This window comes from Aspergillus pseudodeflectus (genome assembly GCF_044049435.1).
Source record: "Aspergillus pseudodeflectus strain CBS 756.74 chromosome Unknown BJX68scaffold_10, whole genome shotgun sequence".
Taxonomy (NCBI): domain Eukaryota; kingdom Fungi; phylum Ascomycota; class Eurotiomycetes; order Eurotiales; family Aspergillaceae; genus Aspergillus; species Aspergillus pseudodeflectus.
Window position 1 is genome coordinate 282,595 of NW_027263786.1, and position 22,135 is coordinate 304,729.

Genomic DNA, 22,135 nt, shown 5'->3' on the forward strand with positions numbered 1-22,135 from the left:
CCGAGACAGGGACTCCTATAGGCTGAGGGTGTTTCAGCACCATGCCATTTTCTGCGAGAGGGGGGCGAACTTGCTTGTCCAATCATGCAGCGCATGCTCAGCGTCTTGTTCGTCTCGCCTCACCGAAGATGCGTTGGACTCTACAGCCTCGAATTGGCTCAGACCCTTTACCTTCTTCCCCTTCCCCTCCTTGAGCCTCGGCCAATCATATTTCGCCCTTTAAGCGCTGTGGAAGGGCCTTTTTTCTCCCATACGATCACCAGTTTCACCACCTGGCCTGTTTCCTTAGTCCAATGCATGGAGTGCCGCCACCTTCTCCAAAGTCAGCGAAGATCCGTGTCGTACCTGGCCTTCTGAGTCTCCGGACTCCTGAAACCCCATTTACGGGTACAGCCATCATCGATCCTATCCTGGCCTCGTGTGTGAGACCGTCCCATGGATGAGCCCGGGAGCTTCCGTGCGTGAGAACCATGGATGCCTTTCCACAGCTCAACTCTTACCCACTTGTCTTCAACTGAGACAAGCGCAAGAGATAGCGAGGAAATCAGCTCGCCGAGTCGCCGTATCCTTTCTCAGCTCAGACAATGACAGGCTACGAGCTGGATTAGCCCTTGAGGCGAGCTGGGGCTAGAAAGTCAGTGGAACAGCCTATTCAGGCAAGTCGAGCACGGTGCCATTGCGAATCTGTAGAGGCTGACGTGCGTGGATCAATAATGGGGTGGCTTTATGCGAAGTATTTCGGCGGCTAACTTGTCACAAGGTGCTTGATCACATCGCGGGGTAGCCTTTCCGGGCTCTCACCCAAGTCACCCCCCATGGTCTATCTTCCTTCCAGCCAACAGCAAAACCTCTTGCTCAAAAGCAAAATCAAGTAAAACATCAAGGAGGGGAGCCATGCGCATTTATTCAACGACAAACTCCGATCGTCCTTCTCACCATCGACCAATGTCACGACGTAAAACCTGTGGATGTCGGGTCACCTCGTCCTGTCCCACCAGCGATTTGCTAGTCAAGGATCCGGCCAGACTACTGTGTGCACTGTGAGCATGACAGGACTCCTAAGACTGCTTCTCGTGGAACAAACCTGATCATTTCTCGAATGCGTGGCTACTGGTCCGAGTCATCTGCACGCGGGGTTGAGCATCAGGTACGTATCTCTACCCTTGACCATCCCAGCCAACCGAGATTGCTCCTTCCAGAGTTTCCATGCAATGCAATGATTGTCCTGGCATTAAGCTAGTAGTAGATTGATGCCGAGCTTGACTTTATGGACTCACACCGTCCAATTATAGCCCCATGATAGCTGGGCAACCCCCCTTCTCCCGATTTTGGGAATAGTTTCCCTCCACGAGATGGGAGTCTAGATGGCTCCGACACATTCACGTCCCTCATGATCAGAAACGAAGAGAGAGGCTCTTCATACCTACCCTCCATGTTGAGGATGCATCCTCCACGGGTTAACCTAAATTCGACCTATTTTCTAGCCGATGGTAGCATGAGGCAACTGTCGTCACAACGAACTACTATCTTGATCGCGCCTGTATAGATCAGAGACACTGTCTCTCTCATTTACGCAAAATAATGCCGATAGCAAAAAAAAAGCCCATCCCATGCAAATGCAATGCGCATGGAACGTCCCAAGGCGCTCACAACCAAAAATAATCTTGTGTAAGAGCGCAATGCATCTCTATCAGATTCAGATCGTCTTTGCTGTAGACAGCCTTACCTCTCTCTCCTTGATCGTTCGCATGGGTTCCATGCATCTCACCCATGCTGAAAGAAGGCAAGGGCAAGGGCGATTGCGAAAGGCTGGGGGCTGGGGTGGAGGCAAGCATTTACCCATCACCCACATACATGTGATATGTACCTCCAAGCCCAAAGACGGGGTGAAGCGCACAGTGCTTATGAGAAGGGCTAACTTTATTACTCTTTGTATCCAACTTATTGGCTGCCTCGCTCGCTACACTGCATACCCTGAACTTTAGGCAAGTGATGGGTTCGTGATAACCTGTCTTTGGCGGGTAATGTAAATCGCTACTGCGAATATGTTGAGATCTTGCGCGAGTGGGTAGTAGAGCAAAAAGGCTATGCTGGGAAGCCTCGGTAGTAGATACCGTACTGGGCGCATGGTGGAATTGACAATGATCACCAATCCTAATACGGAGTACAAATAGGGTACATGCTACAGCTGAGGAAACCGATCGAAGCGCGGAAAATTGCTTTATACATGCTTAGCGCGCCAACCTCACTGCCTCACGGACTTAACCTTCTTACTCTACTTACAAATCAACGAACCTCTAACCAGAAAAAATGGGTACCTACTATTCCCACGCTTGCTGGAGTTCCTGAAAGGGAATTTTCTAGAATGACAAGGAGAATCAATTAGTTGCGAGTCATTGTACGACACGGAGACCTCGGTCACCATATAGTTGTGGACCCAAGGCCGAGTCATATTCTCGTAATCTGTTCCCAATTGAATAGTATCTCCGGACCCATCCAAATTTCCATGTAGCAGACTCACAATCATAATCGCTCATCGTCCCCAGAAACCAATGCCAAACACCGAGCAGCACGCGCGTCCTCTTCTCGCATCTCTGCCTTCGAGGTTCCGGATCTCCGAGTCAATATCTAAATCCGATTTCTAGTCTCAGCTCCGTGTCCTCCGTCTCATCAGCTTACGGTGTACTCCGTGCGGACCACGGTAAGCACCATGGAACCGTGGGCTGACGATCAGACTGTGGCTGGCAATGCGGATACACTAACGGCCGATGTTTCAGTAATCGTAGCCGTATGCTGTATGAGGATTGCGGATCCGTAATGCTTGACCTGGAAGAGTATCTCTGTGCGCTGGGGTCCTGTAGTACAATGATCGTCTAGTCAGACAGAGACAGGGCCGTTTGCTGTATAGGGTTAAAATTAGTGCTGCAGGTGCTGTGCGCCTAATAACCGTCTCTCGCAACCTCGCAACTTCACGACTTGGAGGGAGCTACACTCGTAACCTCATCGTCGGACGAGCGAATTTCTTCAGTTTAGGCGCCAGCTTACTTACAACGGGTCAATTTGTAGCTCAGAACAACGCGGGTCTCACACTGAGCTCCAGTCCTCAGAGACCTTACGCCCGTATCCAGAGGGGATGGATGTTCTTGCGCATGCTCAGCCCCATAGTTAGTACTCAGCTGAGCTCGCATGTCAGCCCCCACTTCCAGGTTGGGTCGGGAACGGCCCATGAAAGACTATTTGGCCGACTACGAGAATGGAATGATCTGCCAACTCAAATTCTCATAGAATTCGGGTCATTTGATGGGTTCAAGGTTCAGGGTGGCACCTGCAGTCGGTAAACTTGAGCGTTGGCTTGCGGGGCATACTATGATGTCATAATTTGTCCCGTCCCTTGCGGATGGTTTGATTGTATACAGGAAGGATTTGGTAAACATTATATCATGATCATCTAGGAACTGGTGCAACTGATCAGACAATATCGAGATGTTCGAGATGTTGTACGATTTCAAGCAGGTTTTGAACGAGCAATACGTCAAAGTCTAGGTCAAAGCGCAAAGTCCCGTGGCAATCGTGTTGAATGAGATGTGAATCGATATCAAGGTTTGTGTCGATTTCAACCTCGACCTTGATGAGCGACACTGTTCTCTGTCCAAACAGGAAGCTCCAAGTCAACAATTATTGGGCCAGGGTAGAATCTTCTGCCTCCCCGGTGCGGCCAGCCGCTCCTCATGATCGCGGCGTTGACGATACACGTCTCCTGCCTTTGCGCTCGAAGCCGCTCAGCCTCTGTACCTTGAGCTTCCGTCGGGCGTGGTTGTGAAGAGAACCCTGCTGCCTGTTCTTCTGTGTGGCTTTGCGGCGGAAGCACCAAAAACCTCCCGGACGGCGGGAAAGGCGTCGAGGGCGACGTGCTCGTGTTCCCAGCAAGTCCCTCATTTTGAAGGCGAGGGGTATTTTTGCCTGTGAGATCAACAAGGCTTTGCTTTTTGCTTCCAAGAGGAGGCAAAATTCCCTTGATCACTTTATCCTCGAGGCTCTCGGCCTCAGTCGTTTCCGACAGCGAGGGCACTGGGCGCCATCGAACCCGCTCAAAGCCTCGGGACTCATGGATATGGCCACATACTTCAAGCAGCGGTCTAACTCTATTTAGGTTTCGATGCAGGGCACGACATCCCATCGGCTCGCCGGAGATTTTATCGCAGTGACCATGAGGCGGCATGTGTGTGACGACAATGTCGGTGTCCAATGGGATTTGGCGCCAAAGCTTCTCAGCCTCGCCAGACTCGTATAGGAACGCCCAGTTCCCATGGCATTGAGAATACGGGGATCCGAAGACCTTGAAAACGGTGTTTGGCCCGTTTGCCTTGTTTAATCGAACTAGTGCTGACTGATGTTTGAGGAAAACGATCGAGGGCGATGCGCTGGTCATAATATCCATGCATTCCTGGGAGTCTTCTGGGTGTTTGTTGTGGAAGCGCTCCTTGTTCTCTGCATAGAAGGCCTCGTCCAGGGTGATGTCGTGGTTTCCTATCCGTGTCACGGTTCAGCGCTTCGCATACACAAGCAAAAGAGGGCAATTGCCTTTTCCACCCGAGGGGCGCCTCGTCAAAGGTTACACGACGAGGGAAACTAACCACAGATCACAATCTTAACTTCATAATCTGCAGCCGCAATCCAGTTTATGGTTTTTCGCAGTTCTGACTTGCTCCCCTGATTTGTCAGGTCTCCTGCGTGTATCAAGACATCTCCAGGGGGAAGTCTGAATCCCGCCTCAGAGGGCGTATAGCCGTGCGTGTCCGAGACACAAACAAAGCGTGTCTTTTGGCGTAACATTGTTTGTCGTGGAGGTTAATTTCCAAGCTCCTCGCATGGAGGTCCATCAGTGCGTTCATAAATGCTTTTAAGGTGAGTCATTCAGCCCCGTATTTAGAAGGATAATAATGACTCATTGATGTTGGCAAGCCTCTCTGACTGAGTACCAGTATAGGCCTTTGAGTCAAACGAAGAGATGGCGCGGAGCTGCCGAAAAGTTCTCGAATTTGAGAACTGTTTGTCCTCTTTTTCATCATGTGACCTCTCCAGCTCAATGACACTTTCCTACCTAGGTAATTCGTATGCCAAGCCAAAAGTAGTGAATCTAGCCAATGATGTTTGAGCTTCAATCCAAAATTCCATTGAGTCCAGGTAAAGAACCAATTGCCGATGTAAGGCTATGGTGGATACAGCGGGGCCCAGTATCACTTTCCCAATGTGTTCAACATAGGAGGATCCAATTGAACCTGAGAAGGGGCGGTACAGCCATGACCGACGGCGCACTGTCTGCGTCTACGAGCATCTTTTTCATAGCAGCGCAAAGCCATTCTCATACCTAACTAGGGAATTCGCTATTCATCCTTGTTGCCTGTCTACGCCAATCCGTGCCGTTCTTCTACAATGCCTCCATGGAGACGCAAAGAGAAACCGCGTCCCGACAAAGACCCTCCGCTTGCCCAGCAAGAGAGTCCCCAACGCTGTTTGAAAGCCCAGGCCTCGGCCATGGTATGTCTCCGCGCAGTGACGAGAGGTACCAGCGACCCGTCAAAAGCAACAGCAGCGCCGTCCGATCCGACTACGAGTGGTGATCCGGCCGAGAAGCTAGAGAAACAGCACGCCGAGTTCGGACCACTTGGCGATCCATCTCACCTCTACACGAGCTGTCTCGCGGGCAGTGCGATGCCAGATCCAATGGTCGACGACCCTCCTCACCGGATCATCTTGACGACATATATCAGTTTCCTTGTCGTGATATTCCTTGGTCATATTCAGGACTTTTTCGCCCAGTGGTTTTACCCAAGCACATATCAGCATCTTAGGCCTCAAAATGGATACGCTTCGCTATATGATGACTTTGAGAGCTTCTATACCAGGCGGATGAAGCAGAGAATCAACGACTGTTTTGAACGGCCTACGACGGGTGTGGCTGGGAGACATATCGTCTTGCTCGACCGGACCACAGAAGATAATGTCAGGTTTCAACTTGTCGATACGGCAACAAGCACGCTGATTCTGAGTTCATACAATTACCTTGGTTTCGCCCAGTCGGAGGGCCCTTGTGCAGACGCGGTGGAGGAGGCCATCTGCCGAGACGGGATAAGCATGGCCGGGCCATATCAAGTGTCAACAAAGCTCCATGTTGAAGTGGAAGATCAGATTGCGCGGTTCTTGGGCAAAGAGGCTGCAATGGTCTTTTCGATTGGATTTGCCGCAAACTCCACGCTCTTCCCATCCCTGGTGGAAAACGGATGTTTGATCCTGTCGGACGAGCTTAACCACGCCTCCATCCGATTTGGTGCTAGGCTATCAGGAGCGGGCACTGAGGTCTTTGCGCATAATAACATGGCCAGTCTGGAGAACAAGCTTCGGGAAGCTATATCGCAAGGGCAGCCCCGAACGCATCGTCCATGGCAGAAAATTCTAGTAACGGTTGAGGGACTGTTCTCAATGGAGGGAACAATGTGCAACCTCCCTCGAATCCTGGAGCTGAAGAAGAAATACAAGTTCCACCTCTTCATAGACGAGGCACACTCTATTGGAGCGATAGGTAGCCAGGGACGTGGAATCTGCGATTATTTCAAGGCAGACCCAGCCGAGGTCGACATCTTGATGGGCACCTTCACCAAGTCCTTTGGGGCAAATGGTGGTTATGTGGCGGCCAGCAAGGAGATCATCGATAAGCTGCGTTGCACCAACGCAGGGCAAGTACATGGTGAAGCGCCGGCGCTCCCAATCCTCGCACAGGTTTCTTGCTCACTTCGGCTGGTAGCAGACGAAGACACTCAGCATCCGGGCAAAGGGAAAGAACGTTTGCAGCGTCTCACATTCAACTCGAGGTATCTCAGGTTGGGTCTGAAACGGCTTGGCTTTATCGTGTATGGCCACGATGACTCTACAATAGTGCCTTTTGATGCTCTACCATCCAGCCAAGATGCCTGCATTTTCCAGGGAGATGCTGCGGCGCAAGATCTCAGTCATTGTCGTGACATATCCCGCCACACCCTTGGAGCTTTCCCGCGCACGACTGTGTGTGTCGGCTGCGCATACTAAGGACGATCTTGATCGAGTGCTGAAAGCCTGCGATGAAGTTGGAGAAGCGCTGCGATTGAAGTTCTCTTCGGGAATGGCAGGCGGGCTGAGAGAGCCCAAGACGAGCGGCTCAATGGCTGCGGGCAGAAATGGAAATGAGGCTCCGCGCTGGACCTTGACGGAGGTAATCGAGAGAGGAACCAAGGATGCGAAATCGACTTTGTACTGAAGTGAATCTCTGGCAATAGGTTTCGGCCCAATTGTACTGGTGTCTTTGGAACAGCAACTCCATCAATAATACTGTAGATATACTACTAGGGTTTATCTCTTCGATTGCCTTGACGAATGAAAATGTTTTCCAAGTTGCCACCATCAACTCGAATGGCTCAATATCCATGGAAAGTCTGTATGGTCTCACGTGACGCTCAGCCACTGGATTGGTGGTTAGGGCTGTGACCCTCTGTCGATTTCCCGCACAAAAGTAACGCCGCTCTCGCTTAGCCGACCGCCAACCTGCGAACCACATCCGACTCCGTTGTGTGCGTTGAACCTGCCCACAACGACAACAACCGCCGACAACATACATCCCCAGGGAGTATCCTAGAGCAGTGCTCTTCCTTTCGCTGGATATTTTCCTTTTGAACCGGTGACAGCGCAGGATGTCCTCTACCGATCCAGTGGTGCGTATTACCACCTTTCCGATGACTCGACCGCCGTTATATTTGTGCACCAGGGCGAAGAACGGCCTTTCTATATCATGCAGTGGCTGACTTGTGCTGGGTTATTTTTGCAGGTCGTCATCGACGGCAAGGGACACCTCCTTGGTCGCCTGGCCAGCACTGTTGCCAAGCAGCTGCTCAATGGCCAGAAGATCGTCGTCGTGAGATGTGAAGCCCTCAACATCTCTGGCGAGTTCTTCCGCGCGAAGCGTACGTTCATACCCGACCCTCTCGCATTGTGATTATGGAATTTATTGGTTGTTTGTGAACTTGGATGGAATGGCTGGGGAAATCATATCGGACGGCGACGGAGTTTCGACATGGGGGGAAATGGATGGTGGATTCGGTGGCGCTCAGGTTTTCGCATACGTTCTGGAATTACAAACGGCTGACCTGGGATTTTCGCAACAATAGTCAAGTACCACGCCTACCTTCGCAAGATCACCCGTTTCAACCCCACTCGCGGAGGTGAGACTCTCCCGATACCAGAATACGACGAGATCGTTTGCATGGACCACCCATACTGAACTTTGCAGGTCCCTTCCACTTCCGTGCTCCTTCCCGCATCTTCTATAAGGCCGTCCGCGGAATGATGCCCCACAAGACCGCCCGTGGTGCTGCTGCTCTCGAGCGCCTCAAGGTTTTCGAGGGTATCCCTCCCCCTTACGACAAGAAGAAGCGTGTGGTTGTTCCTCAGGCTCTCCGCGTCCTCCGTCTCCGCCCCGGCCGCAAGTACTGCACCGTCGGCAGACTCAGCCACGAGGTCGGCTGGAAATACCAGGACGTTGTTGCCAGGTGCGTACTCGATGATTCCCACATTAGATGGGTACCCGATTTCTTGGAATCGGTGGCTAACACCTCTCTTTCCACAGACTTGAGGAGAGGAGAAAGGTTAAGAGCAGTGCATACTACGAGCGCAAGAAGGCTGCCCGCCGCCAACTTGCTCACGCACAAAAGTCGGCGGCTGTCAACGAGACCACCAAGAGCCAGCTCGCCGAGTACGGATTCTAGATTATACCTGGTTGCGCGGCTGGTTTTTGTGTCTTTGATGGGATGGGTCGAGATCGCGAGCGGTTTTAACTTTCAGCGAAGTTTGAAAGGGAAGCTGATCGACGGCCTTTTTTCTCGCTGTTCCTACCTTTTCATGAATTCCCACAATGCTATCTGTTGTGATGCCCATGGATGGGGGTGGAGAGACCGGTGTCGTATTCAAAACAAAAGTACAATACAGGAGTCGCATGGGGTGAAAAAAGGTTGTTCAAGTTAGCTGACCCGTTATTTCGCGCCGTGGCGGTTTAATCCAAGACATTTCAAGAGTTCATGACCTGCACTTTGCCTTATTGTACGTTTCAACTATTCATATTATAAGCTATCCTTCAGTCTCTATCCACCTTGCAGACTAAATACTTGGAGTAGGCGGTGATCATCTTGGAGGATTAAGCTGAGTGGAGTACATATACCCTCGGTAACTTGACGGCTAGATGCTCGTCTCAACCGGGTAAACTATGAAGTCATACTAACTCGGTGCCTGGATGCGATAAGCGACGCGACATCCGACCACTCTTAAACCAATCCGAGATCGAATTGATCGAACTGTCAGCTCCCCGATGCTGTATTCTCGCCCAAGATCTGCCATTGATGTGGCGCCGAGTTCTTCCTACTCGTACTTGGTGGTCGGATTGGCCTGATGAGCGGATCCGAGGTCATCGGAACCGACGATACCCCGGTCTGGAATCGTTTGTCTGTAGATTTGATGCCCTGCTTCTTACTATCAAAAGACTGGGAACTGATTTGCAATACATCTGGGTTGCGGAAAGTGTAGCGGAAGACGAGCGGAATTGTTCACTCTCGGTAGGTTCAAGGTTATGCTCTGTCTGGCATTCTCTCCGACATTGATGCATAAGCTCAGTACCTGGAACCGACTCGACAATTCGAGATAAGGGCTACAATCTTTCCTCGTATCGAGCAAATCGTAGTATATATCAGTTGCGCCGCATGAAAGCCGCGGAGCAAGACAGGTACTCCGAGTCAAGCACCTCCCAGACCGGGGTGATCATTGATATTCCGGTTCTCCGCAGTCTCATTAATTTCCCCCGCACTCCACTTGAACCCGCTTCGCCCTCCCGGGCCCCCGGCGCCCCCGGTTTGTCACTCGGCTCGCCCTCCGCTATATTATCTTCTTCTCGATCCCTCGAGCTCTAGAGAACAACTGCCCTCTCATCCATTAGTTCTTCCTTATGAGCGCCATTATTTATATTGCATAGTCTACAATGTCCGTCGCAAAGACCCGCCTTTCCAGCTTGTTGGGCCACTTCAAGCAACCCCTTGACGCCAATGGCACAGCGGCTCCCGCGCCAGTAAACACACCCAAGCACGGTGTCAACTTCCACACTCTATCGCCGACTTTCTTCTTGCCGCGAGCTGCGGCAATTGAGCCGGATGTAAGTAGTGCTTTCCTAGCACCCGGGCAAATATATATCTTTGAAAGACTAAATCTCTCGACTCAAAAACCCAGGCTGAGGCTATCTACCACATTACTGCGAATAATCAGATCCTACGCCGAACGTACTTGGAGACTGCGGACCGCGCGAGAGGGCTTGCATATTATCTCAAGAAACATGGATACAGGAGAGTTGGAATTCTCTGCCCGAATACACCGGCCTTTTTGGAGAGTATATTTGGTATTGCAGCTGCGGGAGGTGTCAATGTTGGTAAGACCTCAATACGGTCCGAAGCTACCCAGGAGTTTCAACCTTTCAATTACTGCGTGAGTACTAATTGAACGTGATAGCTGTGAACTACCGCCTTAAAGAGGACGATATCGCTTACATATTCACCCACTCCGAAGTCGAGGTCATTATCGTCGACCAGGAGTTCTTACCTCTATTGAACGCATTCAAATCCGCGAAACCAAACATCCCCTTCATTGTGGATACAGATACAGATGCGATAGAAGGGCAGCTAGCAGGACCCTTTGACCTGGCTGTTCTTGAGGGCCTGAACCATGACCGGGACACAGGAGCCTCGGGTTGGACTCGGCTTGAAAGCCAGGCTGCTTCGGAGGATGATACCGTGGCCCTTGCGTACACCAGTGGAACAACAGCGCGCCCAAAGGGCGTTGAGTACACCCACAGAGGGTGTTATCTTGCGACGATGGGGAATATCATTGAGTCAGGGCTGAATCCGTTTGGAGGTCGTTGTGGCTATTTGTGGATTCTGCCGATGTTTCATGCTATGGGTGAGTCTGTCTTGGTTGACTATAAGAGACTTGTTCGGCTAATGCTGAATATGTAGGCTGGACATTCCCTTGGGCAGTAACTGCTGTTCGTGGGACTCACTACTGCCTGCGAAAGGTCGATTATCCGCTGATATGGAAGCTCCTCAAGGAGGAGAACATTACCCATTTCAATGCCGCTCCAACCGTCAACACGATTCTTTGCAATTCTCCCGAAGCCGAGCGACTTCAAAAACCGGTTCATGTTACAGTTGCAGCGAGCCCGCCGACGCCTCACCTATTCGAACAGATGACTGGCCTAAATCTGCATCCGGTGCATGTTTACGGAATGACGGAGACGTACGGGCCCATCACCAAAGGCTATCATATGCCAGCCTGGGAGAAGCTTCCCCGCAAGGAGAAGTTTGGCCGAATGGCGCGGCAGGGCCATGGATTCGTGACAAGTCTTCCCGCGCGAGTGGTCAAGACTGATGTGCCCGAGGGGACCATCGTTGATGTCGTGCGAGACGGAAAGGAGATCGGAGAGATTGTTTTCATTGGAAATATCTGTGCTCGGGGTTATTATAAGGACCCCGAAGCCACGCGGAAACTGTTCGCAGGTGGTGTCTTGCACTCCGGGGATTTGGCGGTTTGGCATCCTGATGGAGCGATCCAGATCCTTGATAGGGCCAAGGATATTATTATCAGCGGTAAGGCATTCCCTGAACATCCTCTTCTCCTTCATGTCCTTACTGATCTGTTATAGGAGGGGAGAACATCTCGTCTGTTGCGCTCGAGTCAATGTTGGTGACTCACCCGGACATTCTCGAGGCTGGTGTCGTCGCTGTGCCCGATAGCCACTGGGGAGAGCGACCTAAGGCGTTTGTGACCGTCAAGACCGGTAGGCAGCTGGAGGGCAAAGATGTCGTCGACTGGGCCAGGAACAGCAGCGCAATCAGCAAGTTCATGGTCCCACGCGAGGTGGAAGTTGTCGCGGAGCTTCCCAAAACTAGTACAGGCAAAGTAAGGAAGAACGTTCTGCGGGACTGGGCGAAGGGTGCGAATCGGACGTGATGACTCTTGAGTTAGATATATAACAATTGGGTCCATGTGCCATGTTTCACTAGACTTTGAAAATGGGGACCCTGATGGTCCCCAGATGAACATGTTAGTGTCAGACAATCAAGCCTCATAAAGACTCCCAAATGCTTATAAACCATCAGTGGTCAGCACATAGCCTCCATTGTCCAGTTGACGGGGGTTGCCCCTTTGCCACAACCAATCAAGGCTGAAGCTGCATCAAAGGATTGATCATCCGCTTCGGGACTTGTGATTTATGAACTCAGTGGTACCTTAGTATCCGTCATTATAACCTTGCGATCCCCCCATCTTAACCTTCCCCGATACAACTTTCCCCTCTCAACCACAATCTTACTGTGATCTGGATTGTAATCGAACAACTCCGGTAAATACCCCTCGTCGTAAGGTACCTAACCCTACTCGGAGAAGATGTGGTGGTGGTCTCCTTGTTCCCCTCCAACGAAAGTGGCTCCCGCCTTGAATCGCAGCCGCCGCCGCCTTCCCCAACCTGTCGCTTGTCGTCGTCACAATCACATTCCATTACCTTAGCTTGGGCTAATAATAACCGCTTTCGACCCCTCCTAGATCGATTATCTCGAGCTCCTTGCAAACCCGACTGCAATACCTTCCCCCAAGAGTTCCTGTCCTCTCCCTTGCACTGACCGACGTCGCCGTCCCTTCGACATCCCCCTCGAGCCTCCCTGCCATCGCCATATTATTGTGGATTCGCTGCAGGCACGCCCAACGCGCGCATCCCCTTCGAAAGCCTAAAGCCTTTCGCCCTTCGGCCGCATCCGTTTCTTCCCAACCATCCACGCGAATCGACATTTCCAACCGCCGTTAATCCGGTCAACGGAGACCGATCGTCAGAAGAAGAATTACAAAAGTGAGAAAGATCGTCTGTGCAGTTCCTGAGTGACGTAAATATAACCTCTTTTCCATGTCTACGGGGCTTTCATCGCTTGCAAGGTTGAGATAAGTGGACGAGACGGACAGCTAAAACAGACTACAACCCACTTCAACCCATCCCAGCATGGCTCGCTCTCGACAACCGACGCGGTTCTCGAGCGAAGCCCCCTCTGCGTCCTCTACCTCGACATCGCCGGAACGTGCTGCCGACGATGATACCGACTCCTTCACACACCAGGCCAACGACTCGCAGTCGTCGATAGGCGCCGGAAACTCGCGTGATTCGACCATGCAGGCTGGCCGCGAGGCCACACTGCCCCCGATCGCATACCTTCCGCCGGAGATTCTTATTTCCATCTTCTCAAAGCTGAACTCGACAAAAGACCTGTTGAGCTGTTTGCTAGTGTGTCGGATATGGGCTGTGAACTGCGTTGGGCTGCTTTGGCATCGGCCATCCTGCAACAACTGGGAGAATCTGAAGAAAATCACGGCGGCTGTGGGGCAGGAGGACAGTTTCTTTCTATATTCAGGGCTCGTCAAGCGGCTGAACCTTTCCGCTCTCACTGCAGATGTTAGCGATGGCACAGTTGTCCCGTTCTCACAGTGCAACCGGATCGAGCGTCTAACGTTGACCAACTGTCGCAAACTTACCGACAACGGAGTGTCTGATCTGGTTGAGGGTAGCCGGCACTTGCAAGCCTTGGACGTCTCTGATTTGGAGTCTCTTACCGATCATACTCTTTTCAAGGTCGCCGAGAATTGCCCGAGGCTCCAGGGCCTCAACGTTACTGGATGTACAAAAGTGACAGATGATTCGCTGATCGCCGTCTCGCAGAAGTGCAGGTTCCTTAAAAGAGTGAGTCTTCCGTGCTAGTTAAACCTCACAGTCTGTCACTAACCAATCCCAGTTAAAACTCAACGGTGTTGCACAAGTCACGGATAAAGCCATTATGTCATTCGCTCAGAACTGCTCAGCTATACTCGAGATCGATCTACAAGAATGCAAGCTAGTCACGAATGCGTCAGTGACGAATCTCATGGCCACGCTCCAGAACTTACGTGAACTGCGGCTCGCTCATTGCACGGAGATTGACGATTCAGCTTTCCTGGACTTGCCCAGACATATCTCAATGGGTAGTCTTCGTATCCTGGATCTGACTGCGTGCGAGAACATTAGAGATGATGCCGTAGAACGCATTGTGAGTGCGGCTCCGCGCTTACGGAACCTTGTTCTTGCCAAGTGCAAATTTATCACGGACCGGGCCGTCTACGCTATCTGCAAGCTGGGGAAGAATCTGCATTATGTTCATCTCGGCCACTGTTCTAACATTACCGATGCTGCGGTTATGCAGCTGGTCAAGTCCTGCAACCGAATCAGATACATCGACGTGGCATGTTGCGGCCGTTTAACGGATCGCAGCGTCAAGCAACTGGCTACGTTACCTAAACTCAGAAGGGTCGGTTTGGTGAAATGCCAACTGATTACAGACGAGAGCATCTTAGCACTTGCACGACCCCAGAGCTCAGAACACTCAACTGGGTTCAGCAGCCTGGAGCGAGTACATTTGAGTTACTGCGTCAATCTCACTCTGAGGGTAGGTTTTGCGCTCAATTTCTGCACTTCTTGTGTTGTGACGGCTGACTGATTCTTCTTTAGGGAATTCGCGCCTTGCTCAACAGCTGTCCTCGGTTAACACATCTGAGTCTCACGGGTATTGCATCCTTCTTGCGAGAGGAGCTGACCGTATTCTGCCGCGAACCCCCGCCAGAGTTCACCCGTCAGCAGCGCGAGGTATTCTGTGTCTTCAGCGGAGAAGGTGTACACCTCCTTCGCGAGCATATCAACCAAGAAGCTGTCCCACAACGGGATATGAACGAGGCCACCATGTACGACGACGATGAGGAACTAGACGAGGATGAGGGCCAAGTGACTGGCCTCATGCACGCCGCTGCAATTAACGACGACGACTACATTGACATCACCCCTCCTCATGCCTGATACCCCTGTCTTCTGCTTGAGCGTGTTTATTTTTCTCCGGATTTCCACCCGTTTCCTTCTCTCTAGCCTGAGTTATCTTTCCCGAGCTTATTCAGCATGTCTTACTATCGTGGAAGTTATCGCTATGTCTTATCAGTTTTGGGCCAAGGAGCACAGTACAGCATCGCGCTCCAAAGTAGGGCTATCATGTTCATTTATCTGGGAGTTGCATCGGTGGCGGTTCTATGGGAAGCTGCTGCCAAGGTATATTTTTGTCGGTTGCAGGTATATTGTTGAGGTTGGGCACATACGAGAATCTCTATATGGATCAAAGCTGCTGGCCGTTAGGAGCGGTAGCAAGTAGATATCCGAAGAACGGACGTCAATTCACAGCTACTGGTGCCGGTGTTTTCTTGCCTGGGCGGTGATATATAGACCTATATAAGTATGGCGTTTTGAAGCTGCCATTGCTATTGTGGTGGGTTAAATAAAGGTCAGAATGGGATCGCCTTTCTCTTTCAAAGCAAAATTTCTCGTTGCTAACTATAAAGGACTTTGGTAGACGACCTCATGAGGCAATTTGTTACCAGAATGCGTATTGATACTGTCAGCCCAGGTCCCCGCCGCAGCTTCCCGTCTCGTACCAGTTCCAACTCCTCATTTATCTCCGCTTCTCCTCTTTTCAAGCTCCTCCTCAGTTTTAACTTGCAAACTCACTCTTGTTTCCCACGGTTTCAATCTCCTTTTCAAGGAGTCGATATCCGATGGATTCCTCCAAAGCACCTCGAGGCAATCCTCTGGCGTTCACTCCTTGGCCAGTTACCCTCATCACAGCCGCTGTGTACCTAGCCTTTGCGATTCCTCTTCTGGTCGTCCACCATGTCGTACCCTCCGCTCCCAGTTCGGACCCTGTCGGCTTGAACCTCACCGAAGCCTGGAGCGACCTGCAAACCCTGACGTCCGGATACCGCCCGTATAACTCACGCCAAAACGACAAAATTCACGAATGGCTCTTGCAGCGAGTCAACGAGATTATAGACGCAGCGCCTTCCGCGACAGCCGAGGAGGAGAAAATCCCTGACATTTTTGTCTTCGACGATACGCGCTCTAATTTGACGTTCTCCCGCGATAACCTTGCCGTCTATTTCGAGGGAACAAACATTCTGGTCTATATCCGGGGCGAGGAAGATGGTTTGGATAAGTGGTGGGAGACCCCGAATGGCCGGCCAAAGAGCAAGGGAGGCGTATTGGTGAACGCACATTATGACAGTGTCTCGACGGGATTCGGCGCGACAGACGATGGGGTCGGTGTGGTCACTTGCTTACAGCTCATCAAGTACTTCACGACGCCCGGGCATGCGCCTCGGAGAGGCTTGGTGGTGCTGTTCAACAATGGCGAGGAGGACTTTTTGAACGGCGCGCGCGTGTACAGCCAACATCCGCTGTCCAAGTTCCCGCATACGTTCCTCAATCTGGAGGGCGCAGGAGCTGGCGGGCGTGCGATCCTCTTCCGCAGCTCAGATGCGGAGGTTACAGGGCCTTACATGCGGTCGCAGCACCCTTTTGGGTCTGTCCTTGGCGCGGATGGGTTCCAGACAGGCCTAATCCGAAGCCAGACGGATTATGTTGTCTTCGAGGGTGACCTAGGACTTCGTGGGCTTGATGTCGCCTTCATGGAGCCGCGTGCTCGGTACCACACAGATCAGGACGACACGAGACACACTAGCAAGAATTCTTTGTGGCACATGTTATCGACGGCAGTTGCGACTACAGAGGGCCTTGTATCCGACTCGAGCAATGACTTTGAAGGCCCGGCACGCGACGATGGCAAGGTAGCCAGCGGCACGGGGACCAAGGCTGTCTGGTTTGACCTGTTCGGGAGAACATTTGTGCTCTTTCGTCTGCACACCTTGTTTGCGCTTTCAGTCACTCTTCTAGTGGTGGCGCCGCTGGTCCTGCTCATCACGAGTATCATCCTCACGAAGGTTGATAAGATGTACCTTTTCAGAACATCGATACGGCCAGAGGGTAGCCTGGAGGTACTTCACCTATACGGCGATAGGGGTTTAATCCGGTTTCCTTTCCTTTTCGGAATTCCTACTGCTGTCTCCATTGGCTTGGCGTACTTGCTGACGAAGGTCAACCCGTATATTGTCCACAGCAGTCAATATGCTGTTTGGAGTATGATGGTGTCTGCCTGGACGTTCTTCGCCTGGTTCGTTTCCCGAGTGGCTGACTTTGCTCGACCGTCTGCCTTCCATCGCATATACACACTGACCTGGACTTTTGTGCTCATGTGGGTCCTTCTGGTTATTTCTACGGTTTACGAAGACCGCTGGGGTCTTGGGGGCACCTATTTCATATTCTTCGGTTTCTCGGGGACCTTCCTCGCGACGTGGATCTCATATCTTGAGCTTTTCGCTTTGCCACGAAAGTCCGAATACGCCAATCACTTGCGGCCGGTATCGAGACGTGCCAGCAGCTATGGTAGTCGACTTGGGGCGTCTGACGAGGACGAAGAAGACGACGGTGACGAAAGCGAGGAACCGACGGAGTCGACGTCCTTGCTTGGTGCCAGTGGGCAACGGACTTCATTCGCTAATTACGTTCGCGTGAATGCGGAGACTGCAGTGCACTCTGATAACGAGGAAGTTGACCACGACGTCAATGTGTATGGTTTTGAGCAGCGATGGAGTGCCTCTTTGCCGAAATGGCTATGGGTGTTGCAGTTCCTTCTAGTCGCTCCCATTGTCCTTATTCTGGTCGGTTCTCTATCTTTGCTCCTCACCAGTGCCCTGCACCAAACGGGACAGGACGGAAGCTCGACATTGTTCATCTACATTGCTATTGTTGCGTTCACAACTATCATGCTGACTCCTGTTCTGCCTTTTATCCACCGGTACACCTACCATATTCCGGTCTTCCTATTTGCCGTCTTTGTCGGTACCCTGATTTATAACCTGGTTGCCTTCCCCTTCTCCGATTCCAACCGATTGAAGCTATTCTTTATTCAAGAGGTCGATCTTGGGACGGGTTACAATACCGCTTCGCTGATAGGTGCTCAACCCTTCGTTCATGACGTCGCCGTTAGTCTGCCTAGTGCTGCCGGGCAGGACGTCACTTGTGATGCCTTTGGAGACCGGGTAAAATGCTCGTGGGCTGGAATCCCACCGCATGTTGTCGCAGGCGACAAGCCCTTTGAAGACTGGGTTTCAGTCGAGATTTCCAAGCCTACCGGAAAGCCTCGTCAGGCTCGGCTCAAGATATCTGGTCAGGATACTCGCGCGTGTAAGCTACTCTTTGACACACCAGTTAAGAACTTCCATGTCGCCGATTCCGCCTATGACTCTCGGTTCCCGCACACTTCCTCCAAAGGGACTAAGGAAATCCGACTCTGGAGTCGTACATGGGACAACACCTGGACGGTCGACGTTGAATGGTCAGCCTCTGAAGGCTCGGACCACGAGAAAACTGTCGATACTCTTACAGGCCAAGTTGTCTGTCTATGGAGCGATTATAACGAGGCGGACGCCATTCCCGCTCTTGACGAAGTACGACAGTACGGTCCCTCTTGGATCGGCGTGAGTAAAGCAGCCGACGGGCTTGTAGAGGGCCGCAAGGCATTTGAGATCGCCTAATAAAGTATCACGAGAAATGTTGGAAGAGTGTAGTCTTCTAATAATACTTCCACTTTCCGGCGTACGGCTTATGAGATATGATTCGTTTTTTTACTCGCTTGGCTCGGCTCTTTTCTGCATGTTGCATCCGTCACATTGTCATCAGTACCATGTTACTAGTAAATGTACCGGTCATCTAGTTACTATCTTGGTACTGTTGCTTCCTAATATTAGCGGAAAAGTTGTTCCTCAGTGATTTCACCCGTCAGGTGCCTTTTCAAAGGTTACTCATAAGTTGGCGGAGCTCTATATATATATATAGAAAGCAACGCGGAGTTACGCCGGCAAGAAATATCCACAGTGAAAGAGCCGAACTACAACCTCTAAGTTTCAAGGCACCTTATCCTACGTAGGCCTTTCGTCTAAACAGGACGTTTCAATTTCACTCTGTATTGTTTGATTTGTTTGTTTTATCTATACGATACCCTAGTCTGCAAGGTCGATGATGTAGCATAGCGTAGCAAACGACTACTACGAGTATCACTAAATCCTCGGGGAATTGTCATAATGACAACAACTGTGATGTACACATTTCTGTTCCCCCTGTCCTTGGTCCTTCCCGCTTTGCCCTGCCGCAAGCGATAGGTACCGAAGCCCTGCCGATGTCTTTCGCATCGGTAAGATATACATCGATAATGTATGCGTTCGCAATCGCAAGTGAACAAACCAAGTAACACTTGGATCTGGACTGTATCCTGCCTTGTTTTCCTGCTTTGCAGATTGTTCTGGGATTGATTTGCGCACGGTACGGCGGGGGTTATAGTCGGTTGAACTGAGCTGTCGCATGCCTTTTTTTTTGTGTGTTGGATGGACTCCTCCTCGTACCGCTAGCCTCTTGCCATCTGCGCATCGGAGGTTGTGCTCAGCGCGTTGGTGTGGAAGAGGAAGAAGAGGAACAAGAAGAGCCAGTCTCCGTACCGTACCGATGTACAAACATATTCCTTCCGCAGGCAGTTCAAATGGATCAATTCCTTTATCCGAAACGGCACTGTCGTTCCTGGGTGACGAATCGAATCCGAGTTTCGAGCATCTCGACTGTCTTCTTAGGTTCTCAAGACCGATGAAGTAAAAACCGGGTATATTTCTGTTTGTGTTCTGACCGTGATCTCGTCATTCATTATTCGTCTTTTCTTTTTTCTGCCGTGAAACACGAGAAGATAGAGGAATAGAGAGGGTGATTTCGATGTAGAAGTGGACCTGTTGATAGATCGAGATGGTTGGTGGTCGAGATAATAGATGGATCCGTAGATCGTAGACATTCGAGTATGGTGAAGCAGATAGGAAGGAGATCCGCCAAACCAGGTCATTGGTTTCACGCGCCGCACCCAGAATCCTTAAGTTGCAACGGCGGAAGTCGATGCGGCGAGTCCGTAAAGTCCCTCTCCGAACAAGGCGGGTTATTCGTCTGCGTCTCGCCGCTCAGCGCACGCGAGATATCCGAGTGACCGGTCTCCGAACCCCTAGGCAAACCCGAGTGCTCGAACATGGCAATCCCCACATCATCCGAGTCCATCCACGGATGCGAGCGCTGGCGCACCGTTGGCGTCGCATGCGTAAGATCCGACGTAACACGGGTCGCATCGACAAAGTCCGGGAAATCGGTTGTGGGCCCTCCGTTGGCGGATTCCTGCTTCCAGATGTGCGAGCGGACGATGTAGACAAGTTTACCGAGAACGGCGAACTCGAGCTTGAGCTTGACGCTGTAGACGACGCCCTTGATCATCGTTTCCATGATGTAATAGTCCATGTATTCGACGACGAGGAGGCCGATGTCCATGAGGATGATGATCAGGTTGATTGCGACGAGCTGGTACATGATTTTGCGCTTGCCCTTGTCTGGGTCGAGGCGAAGCATGCGGGTTGTTTCCCAGATGTAGAGCGCGGAGAGGACGAATTCTTGAATGCAGAAGCCTGTCATTTGTATCTTCTCCATCACGTTGTATCCGTTGATGTAACCGGTTCGTCCACTTGCCAGGTTGGAGCCGTAGGTGAGGACGGTGGTGGGGAAGTGGAGGATAACAACATTGATGATGATCATTGCCAGGACGCGGCGTAAAATTTTAGGGTTCGGGAGAACGAGGTGGAGTCGCGAGTAGAGGACAATTGATTGCCCGGTGACCATGCAATACCAGCCGATGGTGATGAAGGTGACGGAGAGCCACGTTGCGGAGGTGAGATTGAAGAATTTGAGCAGGAAACCGAGCGAGTAAGGTATGAGTCCCACCGACGAGGAAACTAGTAAGCTCCAAAAGTATAGACCCCGATATTGGCTAAAGGTGACAAACACAAGGGCGATAAGCTCGATGGCGTTGTACCAAGTGATGCCGGCGAGCGTCGCAATCGTGATCTGGATCCCTAGGCTGTTGCCCGAATAACCCCCGGTGATGCCATTGCCAGGCGCACTGCTGTCAGTGACCATGACGTTAGTTCTAGGAAAGTTGCTCCTGGTTGTGGAGTGAGATAATAGGAGGCATGGTGTGCATGCGAGAGATGCGGGGTGACGGAGCGGAGAGAGTCGAATCCGGGGAAAGAGGAGAGCCGAGAGAGAGAAGAGATCGATAAGGAGAGGAAGAAGATAAAAACAAAAGAAGAACCCTGGAGAGATCAACACAGAGAAGGGCGAGAGAGAGTCAGGTGAGAGGCAGATGGAATCGAGGAAATACCCCAGATCGTGACAACTGCGCTTGCAAGACAGCCAATCTCCAGATACGGAGTACCCCCAACGGCCTCGAGTCAGAAAAGTCAAGTGGCCCAGAGACGCCGACTCTTGGAACCGCCCGCGATGAGATCACTACGATGAACGCTAATCAGCCCTCAAACAAGGTACAGCACAACTGTCACCAAAGCCCGGTGCCCGAGGCCCGCGATCCTGACAAGCAGTCAAGCACACAAGAGGAAATGAATCACAGCCCCAAGATCGGATCTAAAACAAAGTGAGTAAGTGAGGAACAGACCAGGGCAACGACAAGTCTCGGCGATGATGACAGACAAAAAAAGATGGACGATGATGATATGCTCGAGTCTGTCTCAACTGCTGCAGCCTCCACGAGAGAATCTGTTTGGATCAGTCAGACTTCAGTTCAGGCCTTCGTGCACCCCTTTCTTTTTATCCCCAAGTGCTTCCTTCATGTGTGACGGAATTGGCTCTTTCATCCAAAAATCAGCCGTTACGTTACCCAGCCAAGCGCCATTTGCTCACCTGGTCCGTGATCATTTCCCCAGGTCTTTCTCCTTGTGCCTCCCTCCCTCTCCCTTGCGGTCAATGGTTCGGTCAATTAGATTCGCCCATTGCCCTGCCGAACCGGAATTGAATCATTGGATCATTGGTGGAGCCCCATCAGAGCCCCAGATCCAATAGTGGGATTCTCCTCGTCGCAGGAATATGATCCTCGCCAGCGACTTGGGTTACTGGGACACTTGGCGTTGTTGGCGCTTTTGCGGGCGCAGTCCGAGTCTGACCAACACCAAGCGCTTCTCTGCGTTCAGAGCAACAAAG

The 22,135-nt window shown here is 51.5% G+C and overlaps 5 protein-coding genes across 5 annotated transcripts; 3 read left to right on the forward strand and 2 right to left on the reverse strand.

Annotated features, from left to right (window-relative positions):
• Positions 1 to 3,420: 3,420 nt before the first annotated feature.
• Positions 3,421 to 5,304, reverse strand: BJX68DRAFT_22733 (metallophosphatase domain-containing protein). The gene is made up of 2 exons (XM_071038648.1): positions 4,635 to 5,304; positions 3,421 to 4,527 (listed from the first exon to the last, which is right to left on the reverse strand). The coding sequence occupies exons 1-2, from the start codon at positions 4,831 to 4,833 to the stop codon at positions 3,614 to 3,616; spliced, it is 1,113 nt and encodes a 370-aa protein (XP_070901773.1). The 5' UTR covers positions 4,834 to 5,304; the 3' UTR covers positions 3,421 to 3,613.
• BJX68DRAFT_274105 (putative serine palmitoyltransferase 1) lies at positions 4,989 to 7,291 on the forward strand (the record flags this gene model as incomplete). The annotated part of the gene is made up of 3 exons (XM_071047585.1): positions 4,989 to 5,512; positions 5,585 to 6,933; positions 6,965 to 7,291. Exons 1-3 carry the CDS (start codon positions 5,434 to 5,436, stop codon positions 7,289 to 7,291), a joined length of 1,755 nt encoding a protein of 584 aa, XP_070901774.1. The 5' UTR covers positions 4,989 to 5,433.
• Positions 7,292 to 7,721: 430 nt separating this feature from the next.
• Positions 7,722 to 12,069, forward strand: BJX68DRAFT_253739 (putative AMP-binding domain protein; the record flags this gene model as incomplete). The annotated part of the gene is made up of 10 exons (XM_071042763.1): positions 7,722 to 7,742; positions 7,856 to 7,991; positions 8,196 to 8,249; positions 8,318 to 8,576; positions 8,654 to 8,779; positions 9,796 to 9,799; positions 10,297 to 10,492; positions 10,573 to 11,019; positions 11,076 to 11,705; positions 11,762 to 12,069. 10 exons carry the CDS (start codon positions 7,722 to 7,724, stop codon positions 12,067 to 12,069), a joined length of 2,181 nt encoding a protein of 726 aa, XP_070901775.1.
• Positions 12,070 to 13,108: 1,039 nt separating this feature from the next.
• On the forward strand, positions 13,109 to 18,600 carry BJX68DRAFT_253740 (uncharacterized protein; the record flags this gene model as incomplete). The annotated part of the gene is made up of 5 exons (XM_071042764.1): positions 13,109 to 13,840; positions 13,893 to 14,579; positions 14,642 to 14,911; positions 15,553 to 15,557; positions 15,714 to 18,600. 5 exons carry the CDS (start codon positions 13,109 to 13,111, stop codon positions 18,598 to 18,600), a joined length of 4,581 nt encoding a protein of 1,526 aa, XP_070901776.1.
• Positions 18,601 to 19,688: 1,088 nt separating this feature from the next.
• BJX68DRAFT_22912 (uncharacterized protein) lies at positions 19,689 to 21,337 on the reverse strand. The gene has a single exon (XM_071038963.1). It carries the CDS (start codon positions 21,056 to 21,058, stop codon positions 19,952 to 19,954), a length of 1,107 nt encoding a protein of 368 aa, XP_070901777.1. The 5' UTR covers positions 21,059 to 21,337; the 3' UTR covers positions 19,689 to 19,951.
• Between the last annotated feature and the right edge of the window lie 798 nt (positions 21,338 to 22,135).

Bases quoted from the DNA above. Each gene is read 5' to 3' on its own strand.
- BJX68DRAFT_22733 (XM_071038648.1), bottom strand. From the start codon at position 4,833: ATGTTACGCCAAAAGACACGCTTTGTTTGTGTCTCGGACACGCACGGC. The intron at 4,528-4,634 runs GTTAGTTTCCCT...TGACACGGATAG, and splicing joins AGTTAAGATTGTGATCTGTG to GAAACCACGACATCACCCTG.
- BJX68DRAFT_22912 (XM_071038963.1), bottom strand. From the start codon at position 21,058: ATGGTCACTGACAGCAGTGCGCCTGGCAATGGCATCACCGGGGGTTAT.